The following is a 15,191-nucleotide window of genomic DNA, read 5'->3' on the forward strand; positions in this document are numbered from 1 at the left end:
GGGACTACGGCACCAAGAGGGAGAGAGAATTGAACTGGGACCTACAGAATTCGAGCAATGTGCCATGAAAACCCCCAAGAGATGAATTGTCAACCCAGGATGCCGTAAAGGAAGCCATTTCTAAGGTCCTTAAAATAACTGTATTCTCTCTATTCTACCACTCATGCTGGGCAGAATGGACATAGCTTATTTTTAAAGTGCAGGCTGTGGCCTTCAAAGGGATATAAACAGTTCCCAAAGCAGCTATGATTTGGCCAATTAAATGCTTAGAAGAAAATATACCTTTGAAAGACAAATTAAAAGGCAAAGGACAGAAACAAGTGCTAAAGCAATTGTTTCTACGTGTTTTTTAAATCCTATTCCTGACCATCAAAACGGATCACAAGCAGATTGCACTCAAGTTTGAAGATAACCTCAGGTAATTTTCTGTGTCCTCATCCTTTGATCTAATGAGCTCCTAGGGTCCTGGATACAAATCAGATTTTTGCTCATGTGTACTCAACGTAACATTGCCAATGTGTTCTAATCCTCTGCAGTTCTGTGAAAAATATTGTTCCTTACCATCCCCTTGGTAACACAATGGTGTGGGTATGTCAGTTAAATGGAGCAGGAGGGTGCCCTGTGTGATCTTTTCAACTACTGTTAAAACACTCCCTCCCTTTATTACATCTTACTTCCTTATATTAGCTGGTCTATGAATCTGTGCTTATGTATGTAATTACCTAATAAGCACATAACCAATAGGAAAACACACATGCGTGCACACACACATGCACACATACACACACATGAACTATAAATACCTGGAGAAGTATGGCACATTCTGCAGAAAGTCAATAAAGATCCATTTCATTGGAAATGAAATCAAAGGGAGGAAAAAGTCAGAATTCTTCATATGCATCTGTCACAGGGAGTTCCTAGCCCTAGGTATACATACAGGGCATGCTATGTGAGAACACATACAGTACATATTTAGAGACAATTCTCATTTAATTTAGGCCCTAGGCCTAAGACCCTAGCTAATTTACAAGGCTTCTCTAGGAAAGACACAATTTTAGGAATGACAATAAGTCTATGGCATTTGTTTTTCCTGCAGTGGAAGCTATAACATATTCCCACCCTTCAAGAGAAGCCAAGATTGATGACTTGGGAGGTTTGCTGGTTAATGCTTTTTTATTTCTTCCTTTCTTTTATTCAGCTCCCTTTGTACCCTGCCTGGCAAAATTCTCAGCAGTCAAGGAGAAGATAGCAATAGAGCTGCCCTTGAGCCAAGTTTGTAAATCCTACTGGGAAACCACCTCGTGCTGTCAGATGATGTGGTTTTCAGACACGTCTATACAGACTATTTGAATTAAAGACCAACTCCAGACTTGATGTTGCTGAGCTCCTCAGCTCCATCTTGCCATCCTGATTGATCGAGGAGATGGGTCTATAGTTAAAGTGGCATAGCACTTTGAGGGTTTGTCATTAGAGCACACTGCTTTCTCTTTGGAAGGTAACTTCTTGCTTGGCTAGGTTATAGAAGCTAAGGAGTGACGTCAAGATGTTGTCTGGCCAGAATTTGCAGATAACCATAGAACTCTTCTCCTCCATCAGGCATGGATTTAGCCTCCTTTAGTTCCTGCAGTGACACAGGAGCCTCCAAATACCAAATTATTATCAGGCGATCTTGGGGGAACCTCTGGGCCCTGCAATAAAGTAGACAGACTTGCTATTGGAACGTGCTTGGGAGCAATTCAGCCCTGTTCAGATTGCTCTAAAATCCTGCAAACCATCTCTAAACTTGGTAAATGAAAATTTGACAATGCTCCTGACAGTTGAGAAGTACTTCTGGGGATATAATTGATTAACATCCCTCACTTAAATGATCTTACATATCATGTAAAGTCTGGTTTTGCTCATTTTTTTTGTCTGTTTGTTGTTTATTTTTAAAGCAAAATTACATAAGTATGGAGGCCAAGTAATTTTTGAAAAGCCACTTCTAAGCACTGTCTGTCAAATAAAGTATTTGCAATGATTGGTCATTAAGGTCTAACTCAGGGGTATCAGACAGGTGATGGACTGTGGACCACCAACTCAGTCTGGTGTCATTCATTATTCCCACCCAGTGTTTTAAATCTTAGAAAACTCACATAATATTTTATGTGAATAAATGACTTTTCTCTCTAAAAAAAATTGGAGTATCTGGTAATACCAGGCTATGTTCCAGCAGGGCCTTCACAATGTCATATCTTTCTGATCTGACCAGTTTCTCATATTGACCTGCATAATCCTGTTCATATTTGGGGTTAAGACCCTTGCTCTAAGCTATCCTATTACAGTGTATTATAATTATACAATGATATCTTCTACCATTTGCCTCCCCAACAAGACTCTCTGAAGGCAAGGAACACGCCATCATTATCACCAAATCCGCAGTTCCTAGCACTGTAAGTGTATTATGGGTAGTAAATACATATTTAATAAACTGAACTTCACCTTCTATATGAGATTCTTACAATTCAGTAAAATAAGCCTGGGGCCCCTCTTTTTTTGTAGGATCATGCATATATTTGAATGCCAACATCTTTGGGTCGAAGGTAGATTTAGGAAAGAGAAGTAAATATGCTTGTGGCCAAGCCCCTGATAGGCCCAGAGGTGGGTGGTATACTGTCCATGTAATTTTGCTTTAAGCACGTGGGAAAGTTCTAAACTCCTTCTGAGATTATCTTAAATCTCTTTTTCAGATGTAACCTATCCAACGTCTTTGAAGACTCCTTCTCTAAAGGTTCTTTAGAGTTTAGTCATAAACATATTCAATAGTAATCACTTAATTGAAAACTAATGTCCTCAAATTGTATAAACTTATAGCAACAGATCCCTCAGTAGATCAGATCTATGCATTTCAAAATATTTTAATTTCTGGATGACTACAGTTAGAATGTTCAAAAACTAATTTTTTTTTGTCAAAAGATTATTCCTGCTAAAATTGTTATACAAATCTGTTTAAATTGGCTAAGTGTTATTAAAAATATGTCTAATAAATGAAATATTAGGTAGGCAAGTTTAGTATAAATAGAGCCAATGAAAGTGTCAAGTGCTAAATGCAAATGCCAAATGCTTTACTTTTTACAAATCTGTTAGTAATTAATATTTCAGTAATATATATCGACATCTAGTCAACATCTGGCCAACATCAAAGGTACATTATGTCCCCTCCTATGAAGTAATAATTCAACAGATATTGTTTCTGCTCTCTAGGAGCTTACAGTCTAACATAAACAAGACTACAAAAATCATACACAAAGAGTGGTGGTACTCTTAACAAAAGGCAACAGATACACTGAAGATAAAGGGGAAGAATATGAAGTAAAGAATGATACTTAAGGAAGATTGAAGGTAAGGAGATAAGTAAATTGCTTCTTAATTCCCATTTCTTTGAAAAAGGATTTACGGAAAATGTATGACTTTAAGTGTTCTTCAAATCATGAAAGAGCATATGGCTTGAAGCCTAGAAGAAGAAAAAAATTCTTCTGTTGTAAGATACTGAGTGACTGAAAATACTGAGCTATCTGAGGATACTTGGGTAAAGGGGTCCAGCAAGACTTTCTGAGAAAGAAACCAAACTGGAGAATCAATGGTCTGGCACCCTCTGGTAGAGAACAGAAACAGAGGAGGCTTCCTCCTCAACTCTATTGCAATTCCTTCTAAGTGCAAGAAGTATAGAGTGGTTAAGCCACAAGGACTCCTTCAAAATAAATAAAAATGTCTAATTAAAAACCTTTGCAAATATCTCCAGGTTAATAAAATGACCTTCGGAAGTTGTCTTGTGAGATTTCTAAGAGAAGAAAGCATTTCTAGATAGAACCACAGACTGACTCGGCAGCCATCTAGATCACTTTCTTCTATAGGATCTCATTCCTTTGTTTGTTTTCTTGCTTGCTTGTTTGCTCATTTGTTCATTCTCTCTTATTGGATTTGTTGAACTGATATTATCTACTTGATTATTCAGCTTTATTTCTTCTCCATCAACAAAGGGGAGCAAAGTTTTGAGGACAGGTGGATTTTAGTCAACTTTGATTATAATACAGCTTCAGGCTAACTGAAGTACATTATTCAGCCTGATATTGGCAGTGACAGGAGTGTCAAAGTACTCTGTTCCTAGGGGGAACAATCAAAATGATAACAGAGTCTCCTATCACAATATCTTGCTTTAAGTCAGTATTTGACTGCTATGCATGCAGAGTATTTCAAGTACTTATGGAGGATGCTTTTCTCAACAAAGAATGCACATTTTTAAGCAATGCCTCCACACATCTTGTTCAAACCATAATGACAGTATCAGAATTTAAAATATCTTGATTTCAATTAATATATTTTACTTCAAGAAGCTCAATTTTCTTCAATCTGCTCAATTTTCTCAATCTTTCTTCTATTTATCTTGTCATATTACATAGTCAACTGAAATCTATGGTGGGGTCCAGTCTCACATATTGCAAGCTTATAATTCTGTTCTTCCTAACAATTAAACTTAAAGCCACCATCAAACATACCTTGGGATAAACTTGAATAAGTAGAAGGAAATAACATGTGTTTTATCATGTGTGAACAAATATGACATTTATTGCTAAGCCTCCTTAACCCATGAGAGTCTCAGTAGGAAGTTAGTGTCCACATGCTAACCTTGCAATAGTCCTACCTCACCTCTGAGGCAGTGCAGGATAACAGTATTTAAGGTGGAATTAGAATATGCAAATAGAAGGTACCCATTATTCATTGTCAGGGAACCCCTGGGACCTGAGTCACGTAATGTTCTACCTTCACAGTCCCTTATTCATGCATGAAGGAAGGCCTGGAGTTCCAATGACACAGTCTTTGTTCATTTTGGTTTTATTTTGTTGGTATTCTTAAGGCTGTGCTCTACTTTTTTTTTTCTATATTTAAGCAATGGCTCAAGAAAATAGAGTAAGAGTCTCTGTAATAAATTTCAAACTTTCAATACAGGAAAATGGGTTAATATGGTTCTGAAAAATATTAGGCAGCATACTTAACGCGTCTGTTTGCTATCACAGCATCACAACAAGTTTTACGCTGAGAACTAGGACTGAACAAAGAATACAGAACTACCAGAATTGATTCCACCTGTGTGCAACATAGCACCTTGTGACTATCTATAATGTATATTTTAATGATTTTCAATAAACTAAATTTAAATCCCACCAACTGCCTGTCTTCTGTAAATGATATATGTGCATACTTCCAGTTTCTTCCTCTATCTTTTCCATGATAAGCATGCTTTGGTTCCAACTTCATGTTGATAAATGATTTTGGAAAATGGATCCCAAGAGAAACCAGCAACTGCTCATAGTCCCAAGCACAGCAGGAGATATGCCCTGAGAATTCCATAAACAACCAACTAAAGAATTTATTCCATATTCCCAAAGCCCCAAGAATCCTCAGATATTTCACTGCCCTACTCCTCCAAACCATCTTTGTCAAGTACTCTGATAAACACACTTGTAGAGACAGCTATGTAGCAAATGGGCCAATAAGTATAAACAGCTGTACTTACATGTGTCTGGCTTGAGCTGACTGTTGGTGATGCCAAAGTACTGGGGATTTTCAATGACAGGGATCTTGGTCATTCCAATAATGACTGCATCAGGGCCACCCTCTGAAGATGACGGGGTATTACTCCCATTGGAGATGTGATGGAGTGGGCTGGCAGAGTCATCATCATTGCTGATAACTGAAGCTGGTCCTGGAGTTAGAAAAAATACATAGTCTCCTGTAATTTTTAATGCCCCGGTTAAGTTGTAACTCACATACATAAAATGCATCCATTTACAATGTATAATTCAGGGCGTTTTAGTATACTTGGAGAGTTGTGCAACCATCACTACATACTAATTTTAAGATATTTTCATCATCCCAAATCGCTGTCATTCCCCATTCTCCCCACTCCCAGCCCTAAGCATTCATTCATTTACTTTCTATCTCTATGAATTTACTTATTCTGAAAATTTCATATAAATGGAATCATAATAGTAATGTTTCAGGACAGACTGTTTTCACTTAGAATAATGTTTTTAAGGTTCATTCACATTGTAGCATGTGTCATTATTTTGTTATATATATCAACCTTTTGTTGATCCATTCAGCAACTGATGGACGTCTGGGTTGTTTCAATTTTGGGGCTATTAGGACTAATACTGCTATGAACTTTCATGTATAAGATTTTGTGTAGACATGCATTTTCATTTCTCTTTGGTGGACTTGCTGGATCATATTGTCACTCTCTGTTTAACTTTTTGAGGAACCACCAAACTGTTTTCCAAAGTAGTTGTGCTATTTTATATTCCCACCAGCAATGTATGAGTGCTCCAATTTCTGTACTTCCTTCTTCTATAATTTAATACACCACTTCCTCTCTGTTCTCTGAACATCATTAGAACACTCGCTCTTTGAAACTCCCAGACTCAATCTAAGCTCCTGATTCACAGTGTACTGAAAGATGTACTCAGGGCTCAAAGATCTGAGTTCATTTCTCCACTCTTTGGACAAGTCACTTACCTTCTTTGTACCTCTGCATCCACTTACATTTGTAAAACGTGAAAAATGCTATTAGTTTGTTATTTTATTAGACTACTGATATGAAAATGCATTATAAATTTACATGTGCTTTATGAGTATAAATTGTTACTACGTTTTCCTAAATGAACTTACAACAGGTGGACTAGAATTACATTGCACTGCCCTATGACTCTGTTCTTCTCTCTGTATATTCTGTCTGTACCTGTACCACGTTTGCCTATGAGCTAATGACTCAATCCCACAGCAATTTATCTATTTGGCCTTTAGCTATAATATTACTTATTTATAGAGTCATTCCGTGGATGTCTGGGTACTAAAACAATCACCGTAGCACTTTTCATATGATACTCTTAACTTTGTTGTCCAGACTCTCAGAATGTCTGTGCCGATAAATATGGACTACTGTGTCTTGTCTGAACCATTTATCCATTGACCACTAAATCTATACTGTTGCAACCAAAAATAGATTTATGAATATAAAGGTTTATATGAAAGCATAAAAATAATTAAAATTTTGGTGGCTTATGGCTGACATCCATCCATGAAAAGTAGACAAAGCCACCTAGACATACATTTATGACACACGCTTTGCAGTGTCTTGAATGGGTTCAGGGTTCCAGAGAAAGCAACCGCTGGCCAGGACTACTGGCATAAGCCAAGAGAAAGCTAGGAGGGGAAGGATAAGGAGGAAAGACAAAAAAGGAATACAGTGACAAGGCAGGATTGAATACACAGCCAAGGCAACTGTGTATGAGGGAAAGGCAAGTCTGAATCACTACTTTCTGAACAAGAGGAAATGTCTTCATCCAAGCCCCAGGATACATGTTTCAGCACCTCCAATCCATTCTTTACCTCTCCCCTCACACAACTATTTCACCAAGAAGCCCCACAATTCTCAAAACAAAAGCTGCTGTGCCTCACATCTTTAAATCTTCCCTGAAATATCATAGTAATCTATCTCCCAACTCAAGATTCATTTTCCCCCTCAAATGGGGATTATCACAGTATATAGTGATAACAATTGAACCTTCCCCAGCTAGCTGAATCTTAAACAAACTATGCAGGAGGCAGCCAACTGCCAGTATAGGTAATTCTTTAAAGTGTTCTCTCAAGGGGATATACATTTAAGATGCCTTTAATGATACACTCTGGCTTAATTCTGCAAACAAGTCCTCACACAGCCAGTTTAGAAGCCACAGCACACTCAAAGCAAAGGCAATCACCCCAATTGTGCTCGTCTTGAGCCTAGCCCTAGCTCATCGGCATTAGCAAAGTGTGGAAATTCTGCCAAGAATAAAGACAAGTTCTCTCTAATATCCTTAACCATCCCTGTTTTATGATTTTCTTCCTGGTAGGCCTAGATCATCCAGAGCTTAAACCCAGAGATGGAAAATACAAATGGGTTGTGCTCAGGTTTCTACCTCTTGTGCATAAAACCTTCCCCCCACTGATTCCCTCACTCTGTTCCCAGTGCATTGCCCCCCTCTTTGTGGTTACCCAGGTAGGCTACTGCCTGAGCCTTCCTAGCAGTCAAGGTCACGCATTTCTCAATAGACTCCAGGCTGCACGTTATCCCTCAGAAATACAGGAATGGTTGCGGTCAAATATCCCACACGCTGTCAGAAGGCCAGAGATATCTGTTTCTGGAGCCCCTGCAGTGAATAGAAACACACTGACCCCAGTTGTCTTCATCTCTGATTCTTTTGGCCCAGATCAGACTATCAGCATTCCCACAGTATGTCATCAATTTGTAGGAGGTCAATGCCTAGCAGACAACATTGAGATTCCTCCAGGAATCCAGGCTCTGAATCATCTTCCACGGACACAGTGGGGCCCTAACTTAAAGAGTTCAAGGGAGAGACTTGCTCTTCACATCCCTTCCTCCACCAAAGGCCACCCTTTCCTTCCCCTGGCCTCCCTGATTGAAACCCCTGACACTTCAGATCAAAGAAAACAGGCTCTCTTTTGGGGGCCTGGGGAGGGGCTGGATTTTTTAACGTATGGGAGCAGGATAATGTACCAGAGGTAATTTTTCAAAAGCCTTTTCACTTTGCCAGAAGGTTACTGTTGACAAATATGACCAACATATAAACCTCTACCATTTATCAATCGGAATATTAATTCCAGGGCTGTTTTCTCCATTATTGATGCTCCGAATCCTAGAAGATTGATGTGGCTTGCCAGGCTGCAGGGATTCAGCCCATTTTTCTAGGAACATTTTGATCTAATGGAGCTCAGCAAAGTTAGGAAGGAGGGAGAAAAAGAGCTCTCAGCGGGGACAATGAATGTCTATATAATTTGACAGCAGCCTGTCTGTGCATGTCACGCGATGTGTCATTGTATGTCTGTGCACGTGCTTGAGAAGACGTGATGAAAAGACAGCCAGAAGAGTCAGGGGCACATCACAGTGTGATGAGAAATTCATATGAGGACTTGAGAAAATGTCTTACAAAATTAATAAAAAGTTTTAAATTGCTGGGTATGTGCAATTTGCTGAGTTTCAGGTAGAGAGTTCTAATTACTGGGAGCTGACAAATAGGAGTATGCCTGGAAACATCTTTTGCCTATTTTTCTTTTCATATGTCTCAACTTCAAAGAGGCATTTGTCTTTTATCAGAGCTGCTGGGTAATGTACCCTGCATCTCTGACTTCACAGACCCTTCTAAGCCTAACTTAGGCTCATTTCCCTGTGCTAGGAATCGATGAAGGTCATCTGGGAAAGGGGTTTCATCTCTCAGGACGAACAATGCCTTCAAGGCACGGGGAGAGATTCTTGTTCCTGAGCAGCTGGATGAAGCATGTCTTTTATTTTCTATATTCTCATGCTTCAATATCTTGATGACGCTGGAGTGGCTGCACTGCCCAGGGTTAGCCAGTTCCTCCAGGGAATACAGAATTTGCCTCTGAGTGTGCCTGTCATATACAAACCAACTAACCCATAATCTATACACCCAGCCACATTCTTTATCAAGCATTCCTGCCCCAGGCCATCGTCCATGGGCCTCATTATCCCAGAGCCACTGAAGTTCCTCAAACCATTGGATCCTAAACCTACTAACCTGCCTAAACGTGCTAACCCCGCCTAAATCTGCTAACCCTGACTAAACCTGCTAACCTGCCTAAACGTGCTAACCTCACCTAAATCTGCCTACCCCGCCTAAACCTGCTAACCCCACCGCACCCCGCCCTCCCCGAGGAAACCACTATAAAGGCTCCTGTCCACGTTTGCCCCTCACTCCCCTGCCTCCTGACTGAGGCAGGTGCTTCCCCTGGTGGCCCCCCTGCAACAGGCTGAGTCCTCTTCTCTTGGGAGCTATGAATAATGAATTATCTTTCCATCAATGGCAGTCGTCTCCTGACCTATGGGCCTCGCCACACCTGAATAATAATAACCAAACCAACATTTTAAAGCAGCAGCGCCGCTAATGATCTGTGGCTGAAAGAACAGTTCTGAGGAATTCCTTCCACTGTGGCCTACAAGGGTGAAGTCCTGTTACTGAAGCTTTCCAGGAACGAGCACCTCGCTGCAGGGCAAAGGGGCCTGAAAAAATGTTTATGGGGTTCCGGTGACTTACTGTTTAGTGGCAGGAACACCCCATCCCACAGCACTGTTGTGGGAGAATTGATCACCCAACTCCACCTGCCACCTACCCCCCACACACACACACATACACACACACACACACACATACACACACACACATACACACACACACATACACACACATACACACACACACATACACACACACACACATACACACACACACATACACACACACACACACACATACACACACACACACACGCGCGCGCGCGCGGCACAGGCCATAAAATGGGGCATCTTCAAGATTGCCCCACAAGATCCTCTCTGGTCTCTTAAAATGACCATGACCACCTATTTCTGAAATTTTTTCCTGGGGAGTCACGACAAATCCTGAGGTGGCTAAGCTCAATGTTCCAACTTTGCCACAGCCCCACTTTCCCTTTGCTGGTGAAGGGCTTTTCCCTTGGAATTCGGGGGGCTCCTTCAGGGTCAGACTGACTGCTGTCCAGCTCAAAAATGGAAATGAGACACGGTCCCTCATGAGAACAGAGGAACACACATGGGGTGGATGGCTCAGAACCGAAAGGTTCTGTGACACTGGTACATCTCTCTCACTTTGCAAGTTTACCTACAGCCGACTTTGCAACAAAAAGACACTAATCAACGGATGTTCAAGATGGCTGAAGCTAGGAAATGCACACCAAAATGGAAGAAGTTCTGACTTACTGTGCTTCCTAAGGCAATTCCTATTTATTGTCTCTGTACCCACTGAAAATGCTGAACAAACTGGAGGTCCTCAGAGATCACACCTGATTTCCATCATAGAGATGAGATGCATTATCTGCACTCATTTGCTAGTTATAAGTTCTGCTTTTCAATTGTCAACACAATTGCAAGGAACTGAATGCAATCAAGCACAAATCATAGTGTCTGGATGTTAGTCTTTTTTTTTTTTTTTTTTTTGAAAGAGAAATGGTCATAAAAGGACAGCTGATTTACTAATTCAGAAATTTATACGTCCTGGCCAATGAGAAAAAGTTAAAGCCCATACTTTTCCAGAATTGAATATTTAGCCGACTTTGCTATGCTTGGAACTGCAGTATAATTGTATTTTATTTTCTTAACCTTCTAACAATGCATCAGCAACCTTGAACTGGATGACAGCTGACGTGTCCCCATAGGGTAAAAACAAGTCAAATTAAAAAATACAGGATCATTTACTGAATTCAATTAGCAACAGTAATGCCTTTTCTGGAAACATTCTAAGCCTCTTTCTTTAGCAAATCAGAAACCAGGAACACACAAAAATGAATCAGGGGTCAGCAAGTATGAAGAGGGCTAAGCAGTTTCATCTGAATCAAACACAAGCTCATTATTAGTTATCCAAAGAAGGAATAACTACTTACCAACACCTTGTCTTGATTTTACTTGCCCAAATCCAAACCATGAGAAATCTGAAAACCACAACAAAACATAAAATAAACTTCGAAAGAGAAGCGTAAACCAGAGGTATTCAGCACTGTTTCTAGCGAAATAACTCCAACTCCCTCAGAAACCTCTGTCGAGGACCAAAGCTTCCTCTTAAATGCCCAACCCCTGGATTTTGTGTAAAGATGTATTTTTCATCCTGAGAACATGGAAGTTCAAGTCCACTAAGGGATAGTAATGTGTCTTCAAGAAAGATAACCAAAACCCAGGGTTAAAAGTTCTGAGCAGTTTTCTTTCTCACTTTCTCTCTTCCAACGAAGTATGAAATCTAATAGAGGAGTGGCAGGGTGAAAACACACAATGCATCTCACAAATGCACTGTGGTTCTGAACCTCCGCCATGTGGAAAAGATAGTAAGAAAAGAGAGCAGATCTTTTCTGGAGCCGAGACAGGCAGTAAAAAGGAACATGAAGTCCTGTGGGAGAACCAACACTGGGCTGGATGGGGATTCAAGAGAAAAACCAGGGAATCACTTCTACACGGATCCCACAACTGCCTTATTCTGCGACAGTGGGCAGCTCATGGCAGACCTATGCCTCTTACAACGCAAGGCTCTGCTGGCATGCTTAAGAAAAGGTCTGTCAGACATTTGGAGGTCCTCCAGTGAATAAAACCCCAGTGAAATGTATGTTTGTTTTCTGGGCCTAACTGTTCCCTTCTAGGTAATGTCCACTAGATTCAAAGTGACTTCTGCACAGTAGGGACATCCCTGGATACAAGGCTAATAATGGAGCCCAAGAAGTAAATGGATGTCACAGTTTTTTAAATCTGTGGTGATTTTTACAGGAATTTAGGATAAAAAGTTATGGAGAAGAAGAGCCAATTTAAACAAAGCAAAGTATATAAAACCCATTACACACTCAAGAATGCCTTACAAAGTTGTTATCATGATTATTATTTTTTTTCAAGTATATTTAGCCCTTCCTTCCCTGGTATTCTAAAACTTCCACTCTCCACACTCTCAGCGATTTTTCCTTCTGATTTATAGTCCTTTGAACACTTGCTTCCAGGTTTTAGAAGACGGATGAAGGTCTGGCCTCTATCCAATGCCAAATAAAGATTCCTTTGCGCGGAGACAGTGAACCTCATTCACAAGGCCCTCGGTCTAGCGAGGCAGGGCTGTGCCTGCGGGTTTCCTAACGACGACTAATCCCTCTCAAAACAGAGTGCATTTTCCCACTGATCACTTTTTGTTTTCTACATTTGTTTGATTTACATAGTTTCAATGAAACCGTAGATTGTATTTTTAAGACTATTTTTTTCCACTTGAGCATTTTTTCAGAATCGTGTTTCCATCTTACAGAAAGCCCCTTGAAGAGCAATGCCCTAGCAGCCCCTCACTGAGTTACACTTCAGGTTATTTTCCATGATTAACTAAAATAACACAACTGCAAAGAACATCTCTACAAGTGTTAGGTGCCTCTATCCCCATTTTTAAAACTCAAGGTAAATCTTAGAATCGGAATAATTGAGTCAAAAGGGATGAATATTGTTAAGGTTCTCTACACATGTAATCAAATTGCTTTCTCACTGTATCCAGTCTTACTGTCACCAACAGTGTCTGAGAGGGCAGGAGTGTATTTCCAATGGGATAGCTAAGTGTGAACCATTGCTTACTCTTGTCCTTTCGATTGATACGTCTCCATCTAACTGAACAGAGACCTGGCAATGACCCAGCCCTGCCCTGTGCCACATACAAGACTCATATTCCATGTCTCCTGGGATGGTGTTTGGCATGGGTGCAGGAAGAAGAGCTACAGGTATGGAAATAATTAGATTAAGGCAGATATCACATGTGCGGTCATGATACTTCTCCAGGTGCTTCCCCCACCCACACACTTCTCCCCTGGTCCTCAGCCAAACCCTGTAATATATTATCCTCTGTTCATTGACAAGGAATTCAGACTCAGAGAGGCTGATAGACTTAGCAAAGGTCACAGCTCACAGGGACTCAGCCTTCTGATGCCAAATCCAAAGTTTTATTTTTATTCTTTCATAGTTGCCTTTCCAAAAATAGCCAAAATTAGTCAAAGTTTATGACATTACAATCAGGATTCAATATTATATATTAAAAGAACACTGTAAGTAGTCATTTATTCTCTCAACAGGCCTAGCAGAGGATTTAGAGAGAAATAAGCTGCATGGCCTGCCCTCCAGCAACTTACAATCAAAGATCAATTACCCCAGATGTGTGCCCAGGGTGTATGAGACTCAAGGGAAGGGCATCTATCCAATTCTGGGGAGGGCAGTCAAAGCAAAGTTCCCTGGCTTCTGGACAACCGGTTAGAATTAGCCAAGAATTGGGAGAAGCAGAGGGGGCATTCTCAGTGTAAGTCCAGTCATGGCTAGCATGGGCACCCTGTTTGTGTCAAGGGGCTGATGCAGCTGTACAGGGAAATGAGAAACAAAATAAGTAAGGACCAGGCCAAGAGTTTAAACTTTATAGATAGCACTCCCCCCACACACAAAAAAAAGGAAAAAAATCTCATGCTAGGCAATAACATGATCGAGATTAGTTTCAGAAAAATCATTTTGGCTCTAGAGTGCAAACAAGATTATAGAAGGGAAAGATTGAAGGCAAGAGACTGGTTAAGGAGGCTGCTAGAGAAATCAAGACAGGAGAGAACTGTGGCATGAACGAGGTTCTAGGGAGGTGGGATGGGGAAGAGAAGGAGATGTCTGTCAGGCATGTTTAGGGGGATGGGACAAGGTGATTGACTGCAAGTTGAGGGGAGTGTGGAAGTGAACAATGAAGGTTAGGGGTTTGAACAATGAAACATATGGTGATGCTACACTTAGGACACATTTCTTGTTTGGGCACATACAACATCCTGTTTTGCAGAAACAAATGAAAGGGCATCAAACTGAGGCTAACTTTGGACCAACTTATTCCTAAATTGCTAAAAGATTTACAAGTTCTCTCTAATAGTAAAACAATTATTCTGCAAGATGGAATACAATCTTCTTGACCGTACCTCAGAGTACTTGGAAAATTTAACAGACCAGATTAGCAAAGTCACACTGGCATCTGGCCCCCTCCCCACCCCAGAAGCTGTCCCCTGTCTGACAGCACTTTCTTGATGGATTTAAGCAGTAGTCTCAAAACCTTAATACTATATTTCACTGGCAAAAATTTCCCACAAGACCAAAAAGAAACAATTTCTCAATTTCCTGTGAGGTTTCACCCACTGGGAGTCGAGTCCTGCCAAACATTCTTTTATATGCTGTTTAATAAGAGACACTTTATTCACTGAAAAATAAAGGACTCCTTCAAAAGCAAATGTCATTGCAGTGAGCTTAAAGGAACTCCTCCTTTTGGAATCTAGACCAACAAAGATTCTGAATTATAAAATTAACCAATGAAATCCATCTGACATGGAAGAAATTTCAATCCTCCCTGACCAGAGAAGAGAAATGTACTTTTTAAAAAGGTCCATTAACATATTAACAACTCTTAAAATGGGACTTCAACTAAAAAAAATAAATTGCAGTAAAGATTACATTTCAAACATCTCCCAAAGAAAAGAGCTAAAATTTAGGGGGTTGGAAAGGCATATATATGATGCCAGCGAGAGATTCAGAG

At 40.3% G+C, this 15,191-nt stretch overlaps 1 protein-coding gene across 8 annotated transcripts in view; it reads right to left on the bottom strand.

Moving 5' to 3' along the window:
* The window catches only part of NTRK2 (neurotrophic receptor tyrosine kinase 2), a 363,188-nt gene that overhangs the window by 149,443 nt on the left and 198,554 nt on the right, over nucleotides 1-15,191 (bottom strand). For 5 of the 8 annotated variants that reach the window (XM_066256974.1, XM_066256972.1, XM_066256973.1 and 2 more), the window contains 2 exons: nucleotides 11,527-11,574; nucleotides 5,552-5,740 (listed from right to left, as the gene is read on the bottom strand). In XM_066256974.1, the coding sequence (XP_066113071.1) occupies nucleotides 5,552-5,740; nucleotides 11,527-11,574 (237 nt within the window). Of the gene's footprint in view, nucleotides 1-642; nucleotides 1,689-5,551; nucleotides 5,741-11,526; nucleotides 11,575-15,191 lie in introns of those variants that run through there. The other 3 variants (XM_066256977.1, XM_066256979.1, XM_066256976.1) reach the window with 3 other exon arrangements.

This window comes from Saccopteryx bilineata, chromosome 2, assembly GCF_036850765.1.
Source record: "Saccopteryx bilineata isolate mSacBil1 chromosome 2, mSacBil1_pri_phased_curated, whole genome shotgun sequence".
Classification (NCBI taxonomy): domain Eukaryota; kingdom Metazoa; phylum Chordata; class Mammalia; order Chiroptera; family Emballonuridae; genus Saccopteryx; species Saccopteryx bilineata.